Source organism: Lampetra planeri, unplaced genomic scaffold (assembly GCF_965212315.1).
Source record: "Lampetra planeri unplaced genomic scaffold, kcLamPlan1.2.h2 scaffold_182, whole genome shotgun sequence".
Taxonomy (NCBI): domain Eukaryota; kingdom Metazoa; phylum Chordata; class Hyperoartia; order Petromyzontiformes; family Petromyzontidae; genus Lampetra; species Lampetra planeri.
The window spans coordinates 89,359-106,905 of record NW_027614562.1 but is presented as its reverse complement, the minus strand read 5'-3'; the positions used below and the strand labels follow the sequence as shown (position 1 = coordinate 106,905).

At 55.3% G+C, this 17,547-nt stretch overlaps 1 protein-coding gene across 2 annotated transcripts in view; it reads left to right on the top strand.

The window, feature by feature from the left end:
• The window catches only part of LOC144739972 (E3 ubiquitin-protein ligase MGRN1-like), a 59,254-nt gene that overhangs the window by 29,710 nt on the left and 11,997 nt on the right, over positions 1-17,547 (top strand). For both annotated transcript variants that reach the window (XM_078622858.1, XM_078622859.1), the window contains exons 7-13: positions 347-390; positions 1,414-1,461; positions 3,473-3,541; positions 6,271-6,430; positions 8,371-8,471; positions 15,220-15,498; positions 16,479-16,587. In XM_078622858.1, the coding sequence (XP_078478984.1) occupies positions 347-390; positions 1,414-1,461; positions 3,473-3,541; positions 6,271-6,430; positions 8,371-8,471; positions 15,220-15,498; positions 16,479-16,587 (810 nt within the window). The remainder of the gene's footprint in view (positions 1-346; positions 391-1,413; positions 1,462-3,472; positions 3,542-6,270; positions 6,431-8,370; positions 8,472-15,219; positions 15,499-16,478; positions 16,588-17,547) is intronic.

The window sequence follows — 17,547 nt, the reverse complement described above, 5'->3', positions numbered from 1 at the left end:
GCTAGGCCCCACCGCCCTCACCCTACGCTAGGGCCTACCGCCCTCGCCCTACGCTAGGCCCCACCGCCCTCACCCTACGCTAGGCCCCACCGCCCTCACCCTACGCTAGGCCCCACCGCCCTCACCCTACGCTAGGACGCACCGCCCTCACCCTACGCTAGGACGCATCGCCCTCACCCTACGCTAGGCCGCATCGCCCTCACCCTACGGGGGTCGGGGGTCGGCGGCGGCGAGGAGAGGGCCCTTACCTGGTGACATTCATCAAAAACTGTTTAAATGGTTTTGGGTCACGTGACGGCTCGCAAGCCAACACGGCCTCGCCTTCGTCGTTCTGTGTCGTCCGCAGAACACGCCGGCCACAGCCACATCCTCATCGCCACCTTCGACAAGGTGAGCGGCCGCAGTCACCAGCAACGGGAGCCGGACTGGAAGCTTCGTGGTGAAAATGAAGAATAGATTTTCAGTAGTAGGTTTTTACCCTTTCAACTGGCACAAAAACTGACACCTTTATACAAGGCATCATGTTTGCAATAACCAAAACACAAGCAGTCAAAATGCAAACAAAAAGAAACAACTCTGATGATGATGATAAAGATATGCACTGTCCTTGAAGTTGATTGGTCCACACCCGAGACAGCTTTTCTTAGAGCCCAGTCTCCATTGGTGTTGGACCAGATGACGCCAATCAACTTGAAGGGCAGTGCATATCATTATCATCATCATCAGAGTTGGTTTTGTTTGCATTTTGACTGCTTGCGTTGTGGTTATTGCAAACATGATGCCTTGTATAAAGGTGTCAGTTTTTGTACCAGTTGAAAGGGTAAAAACCTACTACTATATTTTGCCACTGGTAAAGGAGATGTCTCATAGAATAGATTTTTAGTTATGTTTTACCCTTCCTGGCAACAAATTGGACTTGCTCCTCCCTACGCCCGTCACCTCGCTTCAGCCGGTCATTCCATCGGGGTCATCGGCACCCTCGGCTTGTGCATTGCTCACCGTCCCCACGGTCCCCACGCTGCACGCTTGGGGGTGATGACGACGGTGCGTTGGCGATCGCGGCGCCGAAACTGTGGACTGTGAGGCACCCAACTGCACCGTGTAGGGTCAGGCTGTCTCACAGCTGTGTAGGGTCAGGCTGTATCACGGCTGTGTTGGGTGAGGCACCCAACTGCACCGTGTAGAGTCAGGCTGTATCATGGCTGTGTAGGGTCAGGCTGTATCACGGCTGTGTTGGGTCAGGCTGTATCACAGCTGTGTAGAGTCAGGCTGTATCATGGCTGTGTTGGGTCAGGCTGTATCACGGCTGTGTTGGGTCAGGCTGTATCACAGCTGTGTAGAGTCAGGCTGTAGCACGGCTGTGAGAAGCGCCACCGGCCGTGTTGCGAGTGCGTCCGTCCCGTTGTGTTGCAGGCCGCCGACGGATCGTTCTCCGTGAAGCCTCTCAAGCAGAAGCAAGTGGTGAGTCGGGCGAAGTCAATTGTCTATAATCATCATCTTCTTGGTGCTTTCGGTAAAGTCACGTAGAAGGGAAATAATGAAAATAATTAAAATCAAACATAATAAAATGCATGTTTTATTTTTTATATTTTAGATGTGACGTAAGCGCAGTTCTTGCGCCAGGCTAGGTGCACTTGGAGGATGTGTGGAGTGGCCGAGGCTCGCTGGCAGGCGGTCACGGGACAGGCCCAGCTGTTAGGGGTCAACTGATCAAGTGAACCCTGGGGGGGGGGAGGGGGGTAGGTGGTGGGGGGTGGTGACTGGCCGACGTTCCACCTGTGCTCCCCACTCTGCCCGCGTGATTCCCCCAACACGTGTGTGTGTGTGTGTGTTGAAAGAAGTTGAACGTACGCACACACGCACACGCGCACACACGCACACACGCACGCACACACGCGCACACATGCACGTACGTCCCAGCTGTCCCGCTGCTCCGTCATTGGAGGGCAGCTGCCGGCACTCGCCCAACGATAGCAAAGACGCACACGCACGCAGTTGCACGCACGCAGTTGCACGCAAGCAGTTGCACGCACACACGCAACTGCGCACACGCACGCAGTTGCACGCACGCAGTTGCACGCACACACGCAGTTGCACGCACGCAGTTGCACGCAAGCAGTTGCACGCACACACGCAACTGCGCACACGCACGCAGTTGCACGCACGCAGTTGCACGCACGCAGTTGCACGCACACGCACACAGTTGCACGCACGCAGTTGCACGCACGCAGTTGCACGCACACATGCAACTGCGCACACGCACGCAGTTGCACGCACGCAGTTGCACGCACGCAGTTGCACGCACACGCACGCAGTTGCACGCACGCAGTTGCACGCACACACGCAACTGCGCACACGCACGCACGCAGTTGCACGCATACAGTTGCACGCACACACGCACGCAGTTGCATGCAAGCAGTTGCACGCACGCAGTTGCACGCACGCACTTGCACGCACGCACTTGCACGCACGCACTTGCACGCACGCAGTTGCACGCACGCACTTGCACGCACGCAGTTGCACGCACGCACGCACTTGCACGCACGCAGTTGCACGCACGCAGTTGCACGCACGCACGCACTTGCACGCACGCACTTGCACGCACGCAGTTGCACGCACGCAGTTGCACGCACGCACGCACTTGCACGCACGCACTTGCACGCACGCACTTGCACGCACGCACTTGCACGCACGCAGTTGCACGCACGCAGTTGCACGCACGCACGCAGTTGCACGCACGCACTTGCACGCACGCAGTTGCACGCACGCAGTTGCACGCACGCACTTGCACGCACGCAGTTGCACGCACGCAGTTGCACGCACGCAGTTGCGCGCATTTGCCGCAGCCTGCGACCGAGCCCACCCAGAGCAGAGGGTAGCGACGCGCGACGAGACGCAGCGGCCCCGTATCCACACAGGCGCGTGAGGCATCACGGCAAGACAGCCGCTTGCGCCTGACGCGGCTGTGCAGCTTGACCGCCTGAGTGTGGAACTGTAGTCGCCGCTCAGCATCCGCATCTCAATTTGGCCGTACAAAAACAGGAAAGTTTGTATACGCGCGCAGGCAAGCACGAACATCCCCCCACCCCCACACACCATATAGTCAAGAGACTGTTGGTACGTACGTACGTATGTTGAACGTCTTGCGCGCACCGCATGGAGCCAAGCGTGCCGATCGGAGGTACGGTGGCACTACGAACCCGGCGACCCGAGTTCGAATCCCGCTCACAGCCAACACCGGCGACGATTATTTGAACCGGTCCTGTGCCTCCCCTAGGTCGCCTCAGCCCCAAAATGAGTACCCGGTGCGGTGTGTGAACATCGCCACTGGGGAGACAAAGGCGGTCGGCCGTGGTGTCGGCCACCCACCCACCTCGTGTGCGCCGTGCCGGCCTTCGCAGTCGCTCGCTAGCAGCACTTGCCCCTACTGTCTGTCGAGGCTACACGGGGGGTCTTTGTCTTTGTGTGGCAGGTGGATGGAGTGGGCTACCTCCTGCAGGAGATCTATGGCATCGAGAACAAGAACAGTCTGGAGCCCAAGGTAACCACTGCCTCCGCTCGGTAACAGGCATCCTGGGAGAAATCCGATTAGCTATGAAGCACTTTTTATCTTTCAGACGGGGGTGGTGGGTGGGGGGAGGGGCGGTCAGAAAGTTGTGCCAACAACAAACATTGCACGAATGGTAAAGCCAATTTCTTAAAAATTGAATGGGTGAAAATAAATTAGCTGAGTAATGCAAATTTCAATTGCGAGACTACATCAATTCCCAAGCTCCCATCACTATATCTCTCATCACTCTGTCTCTCGTCACTTTATCTCTCATCACTTTATCTCTCGTCACTTTATCCCTCATCACTTTATCTCTCGTCACTTTAATCTCTCGTCACTTTATCTCTCGTCACTTTATCTCTCGTCACTTTATCTCTCGTCACTTTATCTCTCGTCACTTTATCTCTCGTCACTTTATCTCTCGTCACTTTATCTCTCGTCACTTTATCTCTCGTCACTTTATCTCTCGTCACTTTATCTCTCGTCACTTTATCTCTCGTCACTTTATCTCTCGTCACTTTATCTCTCGTCACTTTATCTCTCGTCACTTTATCTCTCGTCACTTTATCTCTCGTCACTTTATCTCTCGTCACTATATCTCTCGTCACTTTATCTCTCGTCACTTTATCTCTCGTCACTTTATCTCTCGTCACTTTATCCCTCATCACTTTATCTCTCGTCACTTTATCTCTCGTCACTTTATCTCTCGTCACTTTATCTCTCGTCACTTTATTCAGACCTTGTTGGTCACCCCGTGCCCCTGATACATATCAACGTTCATCCTAAAAAGTCCCATCACAAGGGAAAAACACAAAAAAAATAGACAAAAAATAGTATATTCTTGGTTCTTTCGTTAAAGTCACGGAGAAGAGAAATAATAAAATAATAAAAATAAAACGATAAAATAATTCTCAGACGCTGTCTTTCCGACAGACCTGGTCTTCACCTGAGGACGGCTGCTTGCGTTGTGGCCGAAACGTCGTGAGAATTATTTTATTGTGTTTTATTTTTATTATCTTATTATTTCCCTTCTACGTGACTTTAACGAAAGAACCAAGAAGATGATTCCCTGTACAAGTTTCCGGTGTAAACCTTCTGGCTTGAGAGCTTCGCCTCTGCACAGAGATAGTGTGCTTCCCGTGGGTTTTCTCCGGGTGCTCCGGCCTCCTCACCGCTGATGAACTTTGCCGGCAACGCCTTGAAATACCGAGGAATCCCAGAGCTTGGGCAATTGTCGGTGCCTTCGGGCAACGTCCGTGGGTCACACGGGGCTGGGCCCGCGGTGCATCAAACAAGCGAGCGCACCCGCTCTCTTAGCTCACACCAGAGGTCGCAAACGGGTTTTGATTCCTTACCCGTACCCGGCCGCACCAGGGTCGCAAACGGGTACCCGTACCCGTACCCGGCCCGTACCCGTACCCGGCCGCACCAGGGTCGCAAACGGGTACCCGATTGCGACCTCTGGGATGAAGCCATGTTTTGCAGGCGCGGGTGGGTTGATTCTAGGAACTTGAATTGTGAGAAGAGACAAGACGTTGGGAAATGAGTGACACACGGTGACTCGCCAGTGACTCACGGCCTACCCGTACCCGGCCGCACCAGGGTCACAAACGGCTACCCGTACCCAGCCGGGTACGGGTAGCCGGGTAGCGGGTACGGTACGGGTATCGGGTACCCGGTTGCGACCTCTGCTTCACACGAAGCCAAAACGCCAATCGGTACCCGGGACGGTTTTAAGCGTCGCCAAATGAACCGTTTGCCGATCATTGTTTTTTTACCCTTCCATCTGGCAACAAAACTGACACCTTTTTTACAAGGAGTCATGTTTACATAGACCACAATACCTGCAGTCATAATGCAAACAAAAAACATAACTATGATAATGTATGCACTGTCCTTGAAGTTGATTGGTCCACACCCGAGACAGCTTTCAATCAATCAACCAATCAACTTCAAGGACAGTGCACACATTATCAGAGTTGTGTTTTTTGTTTGCATTATGACCGCAGGTATTGTGGTCTATGCAAACATGACTCCTTGTAAAAAAAGGTGTCAGTTTTGTTGCCAGATAGAAGGGTACAAAAAAACCAATTATCATATTTTTTACTGACAAATGAGGTTCCAATGGCGTTTGCCGATCGTCCGCCGTGGGTGTGTTCGGGGTGTGTCGGGGTGTGCCGGGGTGTGTGCGGCGTGGTGTGTGTGTCGGGGTGTGTTCGGGGTGTGTCGGGGTGTGTCGGGGTGTGCCGGGGTGTGCCGGGGTGTGTGCGGCGTGGTGTGTGTGTCGGGGTGTGCCGGGGTGTGTGCGGCGTGGTGTGTGTGTCGGGGTGTGTCGGGGTGTGCCGGGGTGTGTGCGGCGTGGTGTGTGTGTCGGGGTGTGTTCGGGGTGTGTTCGGGGTGTGTCGGGGTGTGTCGGGGTGTGCCGGGGTGTGTGCGGCGTGGTGTGTGTGTCGGGGTGTGTTCGGGGTGTGTCGGGGTGTGCCGGGGTGTGTGCGGCGTGGTGTGTGTGTCGGGGTGTGCCGGGGTGTGTGCGGCGTGGTGTGTGTGTCGGGGTGTGCCGGGGTGTGTCGGGGTGTGCCGGGGTGTGTGTGCGGCGTGGTGTGTGTGTCGGGGTGTGCCGGGGTGTGTGCGGCGTGGTGTGTGTGTCGGGGTGTGCCGGGGTGTGTCGGGGTGTGCCGGGGTGTGTGTGCGGCGTGGTGGGTGTGTCGGGGTGTGCGCAGAGCGCGGAAGAGGACGGAGGTGACAACAGCGGCGAGTGTGTGGTGTGTCTCTCCGACGTGCGCGACACCATCATCCTGCCGTGCCGCCACCTCTGCCTGTGCAACGCCTGCGCCGACACGCTGCGCTACCAGGCCAACAACTGCCCCATCTGCCGGCTGCGTAAGGAGGGGGCAGCCCCCCCCCTCATCCCCCCCCCCCTCCCCCGTCCCCCCACCCCCCCCTCATCCTCCCCCCCCTCCCCCGTTCCCCCACCCCCCCCCCCTCATCCTCCCCCGTCCCCCCCACCCCCCCCATCATCTCCCCCCCCTCCCCCGTCCCCCCACCCCCCCTCATCTCCCCCCCTCCCCCGTTCCCCCACCCCCCACTCATCCTCCCCCCCTCCCCCGTCCCCCCACCCCCCCCTCATCCTCCCCCCTCCCCCGTCCCCCCACCCCCCCTCATCTCCCCCCCTCCCCCGTTCCCCCACCCCCCCTCATCCTCCCGCCCTCCCCCCGTCCCCCCACCCCCCCTCATCTCCCCCCCTCCCCCGTTCCCCCACCCCCCCTCATCCTCCCCCCTTCCCCCGTTCCCCCACCCCCCCTCATCTCCCCCCGTTCCCCCACCCCCCCTCATCCCCCCCCCTCCCCCGTTCCCCCCACCCCCCCTCATCCTCCCCCCCTCCCCCGTCCCCCCACCCCCCCCTCATCTCCCCCCCTCCCCCGTCCCCCCACCCCTCCTCATCCTCCCCCCTCCCACGTCCCCCCACCCCCCCTCATCTCCCCCCCTCCCCCGTCCCCCCCACCCCCCCTCATCTCCCCCCCTCCCCCGTCCCCCCACCCCCCCTCATCTCCCCCCCTCCCCCGTCCCCCCACCCCCCCTCATCTCCCCCGTTCCCCCACCCCCCCTCATCCTCCCCCCTCCCCCGTTCCCCCCACCCCCCCTCATCTCCCCCCGTCCCCCCACCCCCCCTCATCTCCCCCCCTCCCCCGTCCCCCCACCCCCCCTCATCTCCCCCCCTCCCCCGTCCCCCCACCCCCCCTCATCTCCCCCGTTCCCCCACCCCCCCTCATCCTCCCCCCTCCCCCGTCCCCCCACCCCCCCTCATCTCCCCCCCTCCCACGTCCCCCCACCCCCCCTCATCCCCCCCCCTCCCCCGTTCCCCCACCCCCCTCATCTCCCCCTCCCCCGTTCCCCCACCCCCCCCTCATCTCCCCCCCTCCCCCGTTCCCCCCACCCCCCCTCATCTCCCCCGTTCCCCCACCCCCCCTCATCCTCTCCCCCTCCCCCGTTCCCCCACCCCGCCTCATCTCCCCCCTCCCCCGTTCCCCCACCCCCCCTCATCCTCCCCCCCTCCCCTGTTCCCCCACCCCCCCTTATCCTCCCCCCTCCCCCGTCCCCCCACCCCCCCTCATCTCCCCCCCTCCCACGTCCCCCCACCCCCCCTCATCCCCCCCCCTCCCCCGTTCCCCCACCCCCCCCTCATCTCCCCCCTCCCCCGTTCCCCCACCCCCCCTCATCTCCCCCCCTCCCCCGTTCCCCCACCCCCCCTCATCTCCCCCGTTCCCCCACCCCCCCTCATCCTCCCCCCCTCCCCCGTTCCCCCACCCCCCCCTCATCTCCCCCCTCCCCCGTTCCCCCACCCCCCCTCATCCTCCCCCCCCTCCCCCGTTCCCCCACCCCCTACTCATCGTCATAGATCCGCCCGTCACCCGACCCACGATGCACCGCACGAGGAGACAGCCGCTTTGATTCTAGATTTGAAGCTTTCGTGACTGCAAGGATTCATATTCTTAGGTTTTTTCAGTAAAGTCACCGTGTAGGTAAAACATTAAAATTGAAAAAGCCACGACAGCTGTATCAAGTTACTTGATACAGCTGTCGTGGCTGTGACGGTTCCACCTGAAGACGGAAGCTTGCGTTGCCTCCGAAACGTCGTGATTTTTATTTTATTTTTATTTTACTTTTATTAATTTTAATGTTTTTACCTACGTGACTTTACCGAAAAAACCTAAGAATAGAGACAGCCGCTTGTTGATTCGCGCACACAGCACACGGACAATGTATCTCTGTCATCATTCCTGTGTGTGTGGTTCCGCGTGTGTGTTTGTGCGTGCGTGCAGCGTTTCGGGCGCTTTTGCAGATCCGTGCCGTGCGTCGCAAGGTGGCTGGGGGTCCTTCCCCTGCCCCCCTCCTCGCCGCCCACACGTCCGACACTGAGGAGGTGACCCCGGGGGGGTGGGGGGGGGGGCGGGGGGCTGGGGTCATTTGGCCTCCGTGCCATTGCGGAATCCGCTCCCTCGGTCTGCTGAAGTCTGTTCCACGTTTTTAAATCACGTCTTGAAAACTCGCCAGGCTTTCCCCTGTAACTTGAGATTAAAAAAAAGCTACATTTTCTCTAGCTTTTATCACAGAGACCCATAGACTCACACAGAGACCCATAGACTCACACAGAGACCCATAGACTCACACAGAGACCCATAGACTCACACAGAGACCCATAGACTCACACAGAGACCCATAGACTCACACAGAGACCCATAGACTCGCACACAGACTCATAGACTCACGCAGAGACCCATAGACTCACACAGAGACCCATAGACTCACGCAGAGACACATAGACTCACCCAGAGACCCATAGACTCACACAGAGACCCATAGACTCACACAGAGACCCATAGACTCACACAGAGACCCATAGACTCACACAGAGATCCATAGACTCACACAGAGACCCATAGACTCACACAGAGATCCATAGACTCACACAGAGACCCATAGACTCACACAGAGATCCATAGACTCACACAGAGACCCATAGACTCACACAGAGACCCATAGACTCACACAGACTCATAGACTCACACACAGACCCATAGACTCGCACACAGACCCATAGACTCACACAGAGACCCATAGACTCACACACAGACCCATAGACTCACTACAGAGACCCATAGACTCACCCAGAGACCCATAGACTCACAGAGACCCATAGATTCACACAGAGAACCATAGACTCACACAGAGACCCATAGACTCACACAGAGACCCACAGACTCACACAGAGACCCACAGACTCACACAGAGACCCACAGACTCACACAGAGACCCACAGACTCACACAGAGACCCATAGACTCACACAGAGACCCATAGACTCACATAGAGACCCATAGACTCACACAGAGACCCATAGATTCACGCAGACACCCATAGACTTACACAGAGACCCATAGACTCACGCAGAGACCCATAGACTCACACAGAGACCCATAGCCTCACACAGAGACACATAGACTCACCCAGAGACCCATAGACTCACACAGAGACCCATAGACTCACGCAGAGTCACATAGACTCACTACAGAGACCCATAGACCCACACAGAGACCCATTGACTCACACAGACTCATAGACTCACACACAGACCCATATACTCACACATAGATCCATAGACTCACACAGAGACCCACAGACTCACACAGAGACCCATAGACTCACACAGAAGTCCATAGACTCACCCAGAGACCCATAGACTCACACAGAGACCCATAGACTCACACAGAGACCCATAGACTCACACAGAGACCCATAGACTCACACAGAGATCCATAGACTCACACAGAGACCCATAGACTCACACAGAGATCCATAGACTCACACAGAGACCCATAGACTCACACAGAGATCCATAGACTCACACAGAGACCCATAGACTCACACAGAGACCCATAGACTCACACAGACTCATAGACTCACACACAGACCCATAGACTCGCACACAGACCCATAGACTCACACAGAGACCCATAGACTCACACACAGACCCATAGACTCACTACAGAGACCCATAGACTCACCCAGAGACCCATAGACTCACAGAGACCCATAGATTCACACAGAGAACCATAGACTCACACAGAGACCCATAGACTCACACAGAGACCCACAGACTCACACAGAGACCCACAGACTCACACAGAGACCCACAGACTCACACAGAGACCCATAGACTCACACAGAGACCCATAGACTCACATAGAGACCCATAGACTCACACAGAGACCCATAGATTCACGCAGACACCCATAGACTCACACAGAGACCCATAGACTCACGCAGAGACCCATAGACTCACACAGAGACCCATAGCCTCACACAGAGACACATAGACTCACCCAGAGACCCATAGACTCACACAGAGACCCATAGACTCACGCAGAGACACATAGACTCACTACAGAGACCCATAGACCCACACAGAGACCCATTGACTCACACAGACTCATAGACTCACACACAGACCCATATACTCACACATAGATCCATAGACTCACACAGAGACCCACAGACTCACACAGAGACCCATAGACTCACACAGAAGTCCATAGACTCACACACAGACCCATAGACTCGCACACAGACCCATAGACTCACACAGAGACCCATAGACTCACACAGACCCATAGACTCACTACAGAGACCCATAGACTCACCCAGAGACCCATAGACTCACAGAGACCCATAGATTCACACAGAGAACCATAGACTCACACAGAGACCCATAGACTCACACAGAGACCCACAGACTCACACAGAGACCCACAGACTCACACAGAGACCCACAGACTCACACAGAGACCCATAGACTCACACAGAGACCCATAGACTCACACAGAGACCCATAGACTCACACAGATACCCATAGATTCACGCAGACACCTATAGACTCACACAGAGACCCATAGACTCACGCAGAGACACATAGACTCACATAGAGACCCATAGACTCACACAGAGACCCACAGACTCACACAGAGACCCATAGACTCACACAGAGACCCATAGACTCACACAGAGACCCATAGACTCACACAGATAGCCATAGATTCACGCAGACACCTATAGACTCACACAGAGACCCATAGACTCACGCAGAGACACATAGACTCACATAGAGACCCATAGACTCACACAGAGACCCACAGACTCACACAGAGACCCATAGACTCACACAGAGACCCATAGACTCACACAGAGACCCATAGACTCACACAGATACCCATAGATTCACGCAGACACCTATAGACTCACACAGAGACCCATAGACTCACGCAGAGACACATAGACTCACATAGAGACCCATAGATTCACGCAGACACCCATAGACTCACGCAGAGACCCATAGACTCACACAGAGACCCACAGACTCACGCAGAGACCCATAGACTCACACAGAGACCCATAGACTCACGCAGAGACCCATAGACTCACGCAGAGACCCATAGACTCACACAGAGACCCATAGACTCACACAGAGACCCATAGACTCACACAGAGACCCATAGATTCACGCAGACACCCATAGACTCACACAGAGACCCATAGACTCACGCAGAGACACATTGACTCACACAGAGACCCATAGACTCGCACAGAGACCCATAGACTCACACAGAGACCCATAGACTCACACAGACACCCATAGACTCACACAGAGACCCACAGACTCACACAGAGACCCATAGACTCACACAGAGACCCATAGACTCACACAGAGACCCATAGACTCACACAGAGACCCATAGATTCACGCAGACACCCATAGACTCACACAGAGACCCATAGACTCACGCAGAGACACATTGACTCACACAGAGACCCATAGACTCGCACAGAGACCCATAGACTCACACAGAGACCCATAGACTCACACAGACACCCATAGACTCACACAGAGACCCACAGACTCACACAGAGACCCATAGACTCACACAGAGACCCATAGACTCACACAGATACCCATAGATTCACGCAGACACCTATAGACTCACACAGAGACCCATAGACTCACGCAGAGACACATAGACTCACATAGAGACCCATAGACTCACACAGAGACCCACAGACTCACACAGAGACCCATAGACTCACACAGAGACCCATAGACTCACACAGAGACCCATAGACTCACACAGATACCCATAGATTCACGCAGACACCTATAGACTCACACAGAGACCCATAGACTCACGCAGAGACACATAGACTCACATAGAGACCCATAGACTCACACAGAGACCCACAGACTCACACAGAGACCCATAGACTCACACAGAGACCCATAGACTCACACAGAGACCCATAGACTCACACAGATACCCATAGATTCACGCAGACACCTATAGACTCACACAGACCCATAGACTCACGCAGAGACACATAGACTCACATAGAGACCCATAGATTCACGCAGACACCCATAGACTCACGCAGAGACCCATAGACTCACACAGAGACCCACAGACTCACGCAGAGACCCATAGACTCACACAGAGACCCATAGACTCACGCAGAGACCCATAGACTCACGCAGAGACCCATAGACTCACACAGAGACCCATAGACTCACACAGAGACCCATAGACTCACACAGAGACCCATAGATTCACGCAGACACCCATAGACTCACACAGAGACCCATAGACTCACGCAGAGACACATTGACTCACACAGAGACCCATAGACTCGCACAGAGACCCATAGACTCACACAGAGACCCATAGACTCACACAGACACCCATAGACTCACACAGAGACCCACAGCCCATAGACTCACACAGAGACCCATAGACTCACGCAGAGACCCATAGACTCACACAGAGACCCACAGACTCACGCAGACACCCATAGACTCACACAGAGACCCACAGACTCACGCAGACACCCATAGACTCACACAGAGACCCATAGACTCACGCAGAGACCCATAGACTCACACAGAGACCCACAGACTCACGCAGACACCCATAGACTCACGCAGAGACACATAGACTCACACAGAGACCCATAGACTCACACAGAGACCCATAGACTCACGCAGACACCCATAGACTCACGCAGAGACACATTGACTCACACAGAGACCCATAGACTCACACAGAGACCCATAGACTCACACAGAGACCCATAGACTCACACAGATACCCATAGATTCACGCAGACACCTATAGACTCACACAGAGACCCATAGACTCACGCAGAGACACATAGACTCACATAGAGACCCATAGACTCACACAGAGACCCACAGACTCACACAGAGACCCATAGACTCACACAGAGACCCATAGACTCACACAGAGACCCATAGACTCACACAGATACCCATAGATTCACGCAGACACCTATAGACTCACACAGACCCATAGACTCACGCAGAGACACATAGACTCACATAGAGACCCATAGATTCACGCAGACACCCATAGACTCACGCAGAGACCCATAGACTCACACAGAGACCCACAGACTCACGCAGAGACCCATAGACTCACACAGAGACCCATAGACTCACGCAGAGACCCATAGACTCACGCAGAGACCCATAGACTCACACAGAGACCCATAGACTCACACAGAGACCCATAGACTCACACAGAGACCCATAGATTCACGCAGACACCCATAGACTCACACAGAGACCCATAGACTCACGCAGAGACACATTGACTCACACAGAGACCCATAGACTCGCACAGAGACCCATAGACTCACACAGAGACCCATAGACTCACACAGACACCCATAGACTCACACAGAGACCCACAGACTCACGCAGACACCCATAGACTCACACAGAGACCCATAGACTCACGCAGAGACCCATAGACTCACACAGAGACCCACAGACTCACGCAGACACCCATAGACTCACACAGAGACCCACAGACTCACGCAGACACCCATAGACTCACACAGAGACCCATAGACTCACGCAGAGACCCATAGACTCACACAGAGACCCACAGACTCACGCAGACACCCACAGACTCACGCAGAGACACATAGACTCACACAGAGACCCATAGACTCACACAGAGACCCATAGACTCACGCAGACACCCATAGACTCACGCAGAGACACATAGACTCACACAGAGACCCATAGACTCACACAGAGACCCACAGACTCACGCAGACACCCATAGACTCACGCAGAGACACATAGACTCACACAGAGACCCATAGACTCACACAGAGACCCATAGACTCACGCAGACACCCATAGACTCACGCAGAGACACATAGACTCACACAGAGACCCATAGACTCACACAGAGACCCATAGACTCACGCAGAGACCCATAGACTCACACAGAGACCCACAGACTCACGCAAACACCCATAGACTCACGCAGAGACACATAGACTCACGCAGAGACCCATAGACTCACGCAGAGACACATAGACTCACGCAGACACCCATAGACTCACGCAGAGACACATAGACTCACGCAGAGACCCATAGATTCACGCAGAGACCCATAGACTCACGCAGAGACCCATAGACTCACACAGAGACCCACAGACTCACGCAGACACCCATAGACTCACGCAGAGACACATAGACTCACACAGAGACCCATAGATTCACGCAGAGACCCATAGACTCACGCAGAGACACATAGACTCACGCAGAGACACATATATTTACACAGTCTCATAGACCCACGGTTGCTACGTACAGTGCGAAAGTTAGCATACGGTACATACATAGATGATCACGATGATGCTGTTGCTTCTGACGACGACGATGATGATGACTTCCTGCCCCCCACCCCCCACCTTCCCCCATGCCCCCCACCTTCCCCCCCCACCTTCCCCCCCACCCCCCACCTTCCTTCCTCACCCCCCACCTTCCCCTCCACCCCCCACCTTGCCCCCCGCCCCCCACCTTCCCCCCCCACCCCCCACCTTGCCCCCCCCACCCCCCACCTTCCACCGCCTTCCACCTTGCCCCCCGCCCCCCACCTTGCCCCCACCCCCCACCTTCCCCCCCGCCCCCCACCTTCCTTCCGCCCCCCACCTTCCCCCCCGCCCCCCACCTTCCTCCCGCCCCCCACCTTCCCCCCCACCTTCCCACCCCCCACCTTGCTCCCACCTTCCTGCCCCCCCCCCCCCAAGTCGTCGGAGCCGCTGCCCCCTGGCTACGAGGCGGTCTCGCTGCTGGAGGCCCTCAACGGGCCGCCCCCGTTAGTCGCCAGCGCCCCGCCGCTTGCGCGGGGCGAGGAGCCGCCCCCCGCCCGGCAGCCGCCCCTCCCCTGTCACCGGCGGCGACGGCCCCCACCCTCACGCCGTCGCCACGGCGCTGCGCTCGGTCGCCGTGACGACGACGACGGCCGGACCGCCGCTGGGCGCCGACGACTTCGGCGCGGAGTCCGACTCGAAGATGAACGGCGGAAAGTGAGCGAGCGAGACGGTCGCACGGGGGGCCCTCCCCTAGGTCGGCTCGGCCTCGAATGAGTACCCGGTGCGTGGTGTGTGTAGACATCGCCACTGTGGGGAGACAAAGGTGGTCTTGGCGTGGTGTGTTCGCCAACCGCGCCGTTCGTGGCGCCGTGCCTGGCTTCATAGGCGCTCGCTAGCAACACTCGCCCCCAGCGGTCTGCCCAGGTTGATGTGTGTCTGTGTGGGAGAGTGGTGGCGCAGTGGTTAGCGCTGCACTACGCTACGATCCCGGCGACCAACAAACAGTGGCGACTGTCCGAACCGTTCCCGGGCCTCCCCTAGGTCGACTCGGCCTTCAACGAGGATCTAGTGACGTGTGTAAACATCCAACAGTGGCAAGGGCATGCAACTCACATGTAGGGTTTACAAATGTGTATGATGATGATGACGACGTTGATGTTGGTGACGACGATGTTGGTGATGATGACGATGTTGGTGACGATGATGATGATGATGGTGTTGATGACGATGATGTTGGTGACAATGATGATGACGACGACGATGATGTAGATGATGATGATGTTGATGTTGATCACGATGTTGATGATAATAACAACAATGATGATGACGATGTTGATGATAATGACGACGTTGATGATAATGACGACAATGATGAAGACGATGATGTAAATGATGTAGATGATGACGACGACGATGTTGATGATGACGACGATGTTGATAACGACGATGAAGTTGATGCCGACGACGATGATGTTTATGATGATGTTGATGACGATGTTGACGATGTTGATGATGATAACGACGATGATGTTGATGATGTTGACGATGTTGATGATGATGATGATGCTGACGATTATGTTGATGATCATGATGACGATGATGACGACGTTGATAATGTTGACGATGACGACGATGATGACGACGATGACGACGATGACGACGATGATGACGACGACGTCGATGTTCGTTCACAGGTCCCACACCTCCTCGGTGCTGGATGGCGCCGTTCTGAGCCGCACGGGCAGCCGCTCCCGCGGCAAGAAACCCAGCGCCGCCTCGTCCGACGACGACTCCCACCCGCAGGCGAGACCATCACCGAGTTACCGTCATCGTCATCATTGGCAGCATCGTCATCGGCAGCTTCATCATCGTCATCATCGGCAGCATCATCATCGGCAGCATCATCATCGTCATCATCGGCAGCATCATTGGCAGCATCATCATCGTCATCATCGGCAGCATCATCGGCAGCATCATCATCATCATCATCGTCATCATCATCATCGTCATCATCGGCAGCATCATCATCGGCAGCATCGTCATCGGCAGCAGAGGCCGTGGCAACCCACGAAAATAATAATCTATAATTGGAGATTTCCTGGGTCAGGTCGCGTAAATATGAATGTTTAGAAGCTTTCGTGACTGCAGGAGTCCCTACTCTTTAGTTCTTTCGGTAAAGTCACCGAGGTGGAAACATAAAATAAATCGTGACGTTTCGGGCGCAAAACACAAGCAAATTGTCATCGGGTGGGACAACCACAGCATTATTTTTCCTACCTACGAGCCTTTCCCGAAAGAACCAAGAGGATGTGAAGATGAATGTTTCGTTAAACTCGCCGCAGCCGATTTAGTAAGGTTTGTCACGTAGACAAAACGTGCAAATCCCTTACGAGGTAAGCACTCCACGGTTGTGTGTTTGAGAGTAAGACCCCACTACAACATTTACAATTATAGTGTAGTGTATAGTGTAGTGTATAGTGTAGTGTATAGTGTAGTGTATAGTGTAGTGTATAGTTGTAGTGTATCGTGTAGTGTATCGTGTAGTGTGTAGTATATAGTGTAGTGTATAGTAGTGTAGTGTAAGTGTAGTGTATAGTGTAGTGTATAGTGTAGTGTATAGTGTAGTGTATAGTTTTATCGTGTAGTGTGTAGTATATAGTGTAGTGTATAGTGGTAGTGTTATAGTTTATCGTGTAGTGTGTAGTATATAGTGTAGTGTATAGTAGTGTAGTGTAGTGTATAGTGTAGTGTATAGTGCAGTAA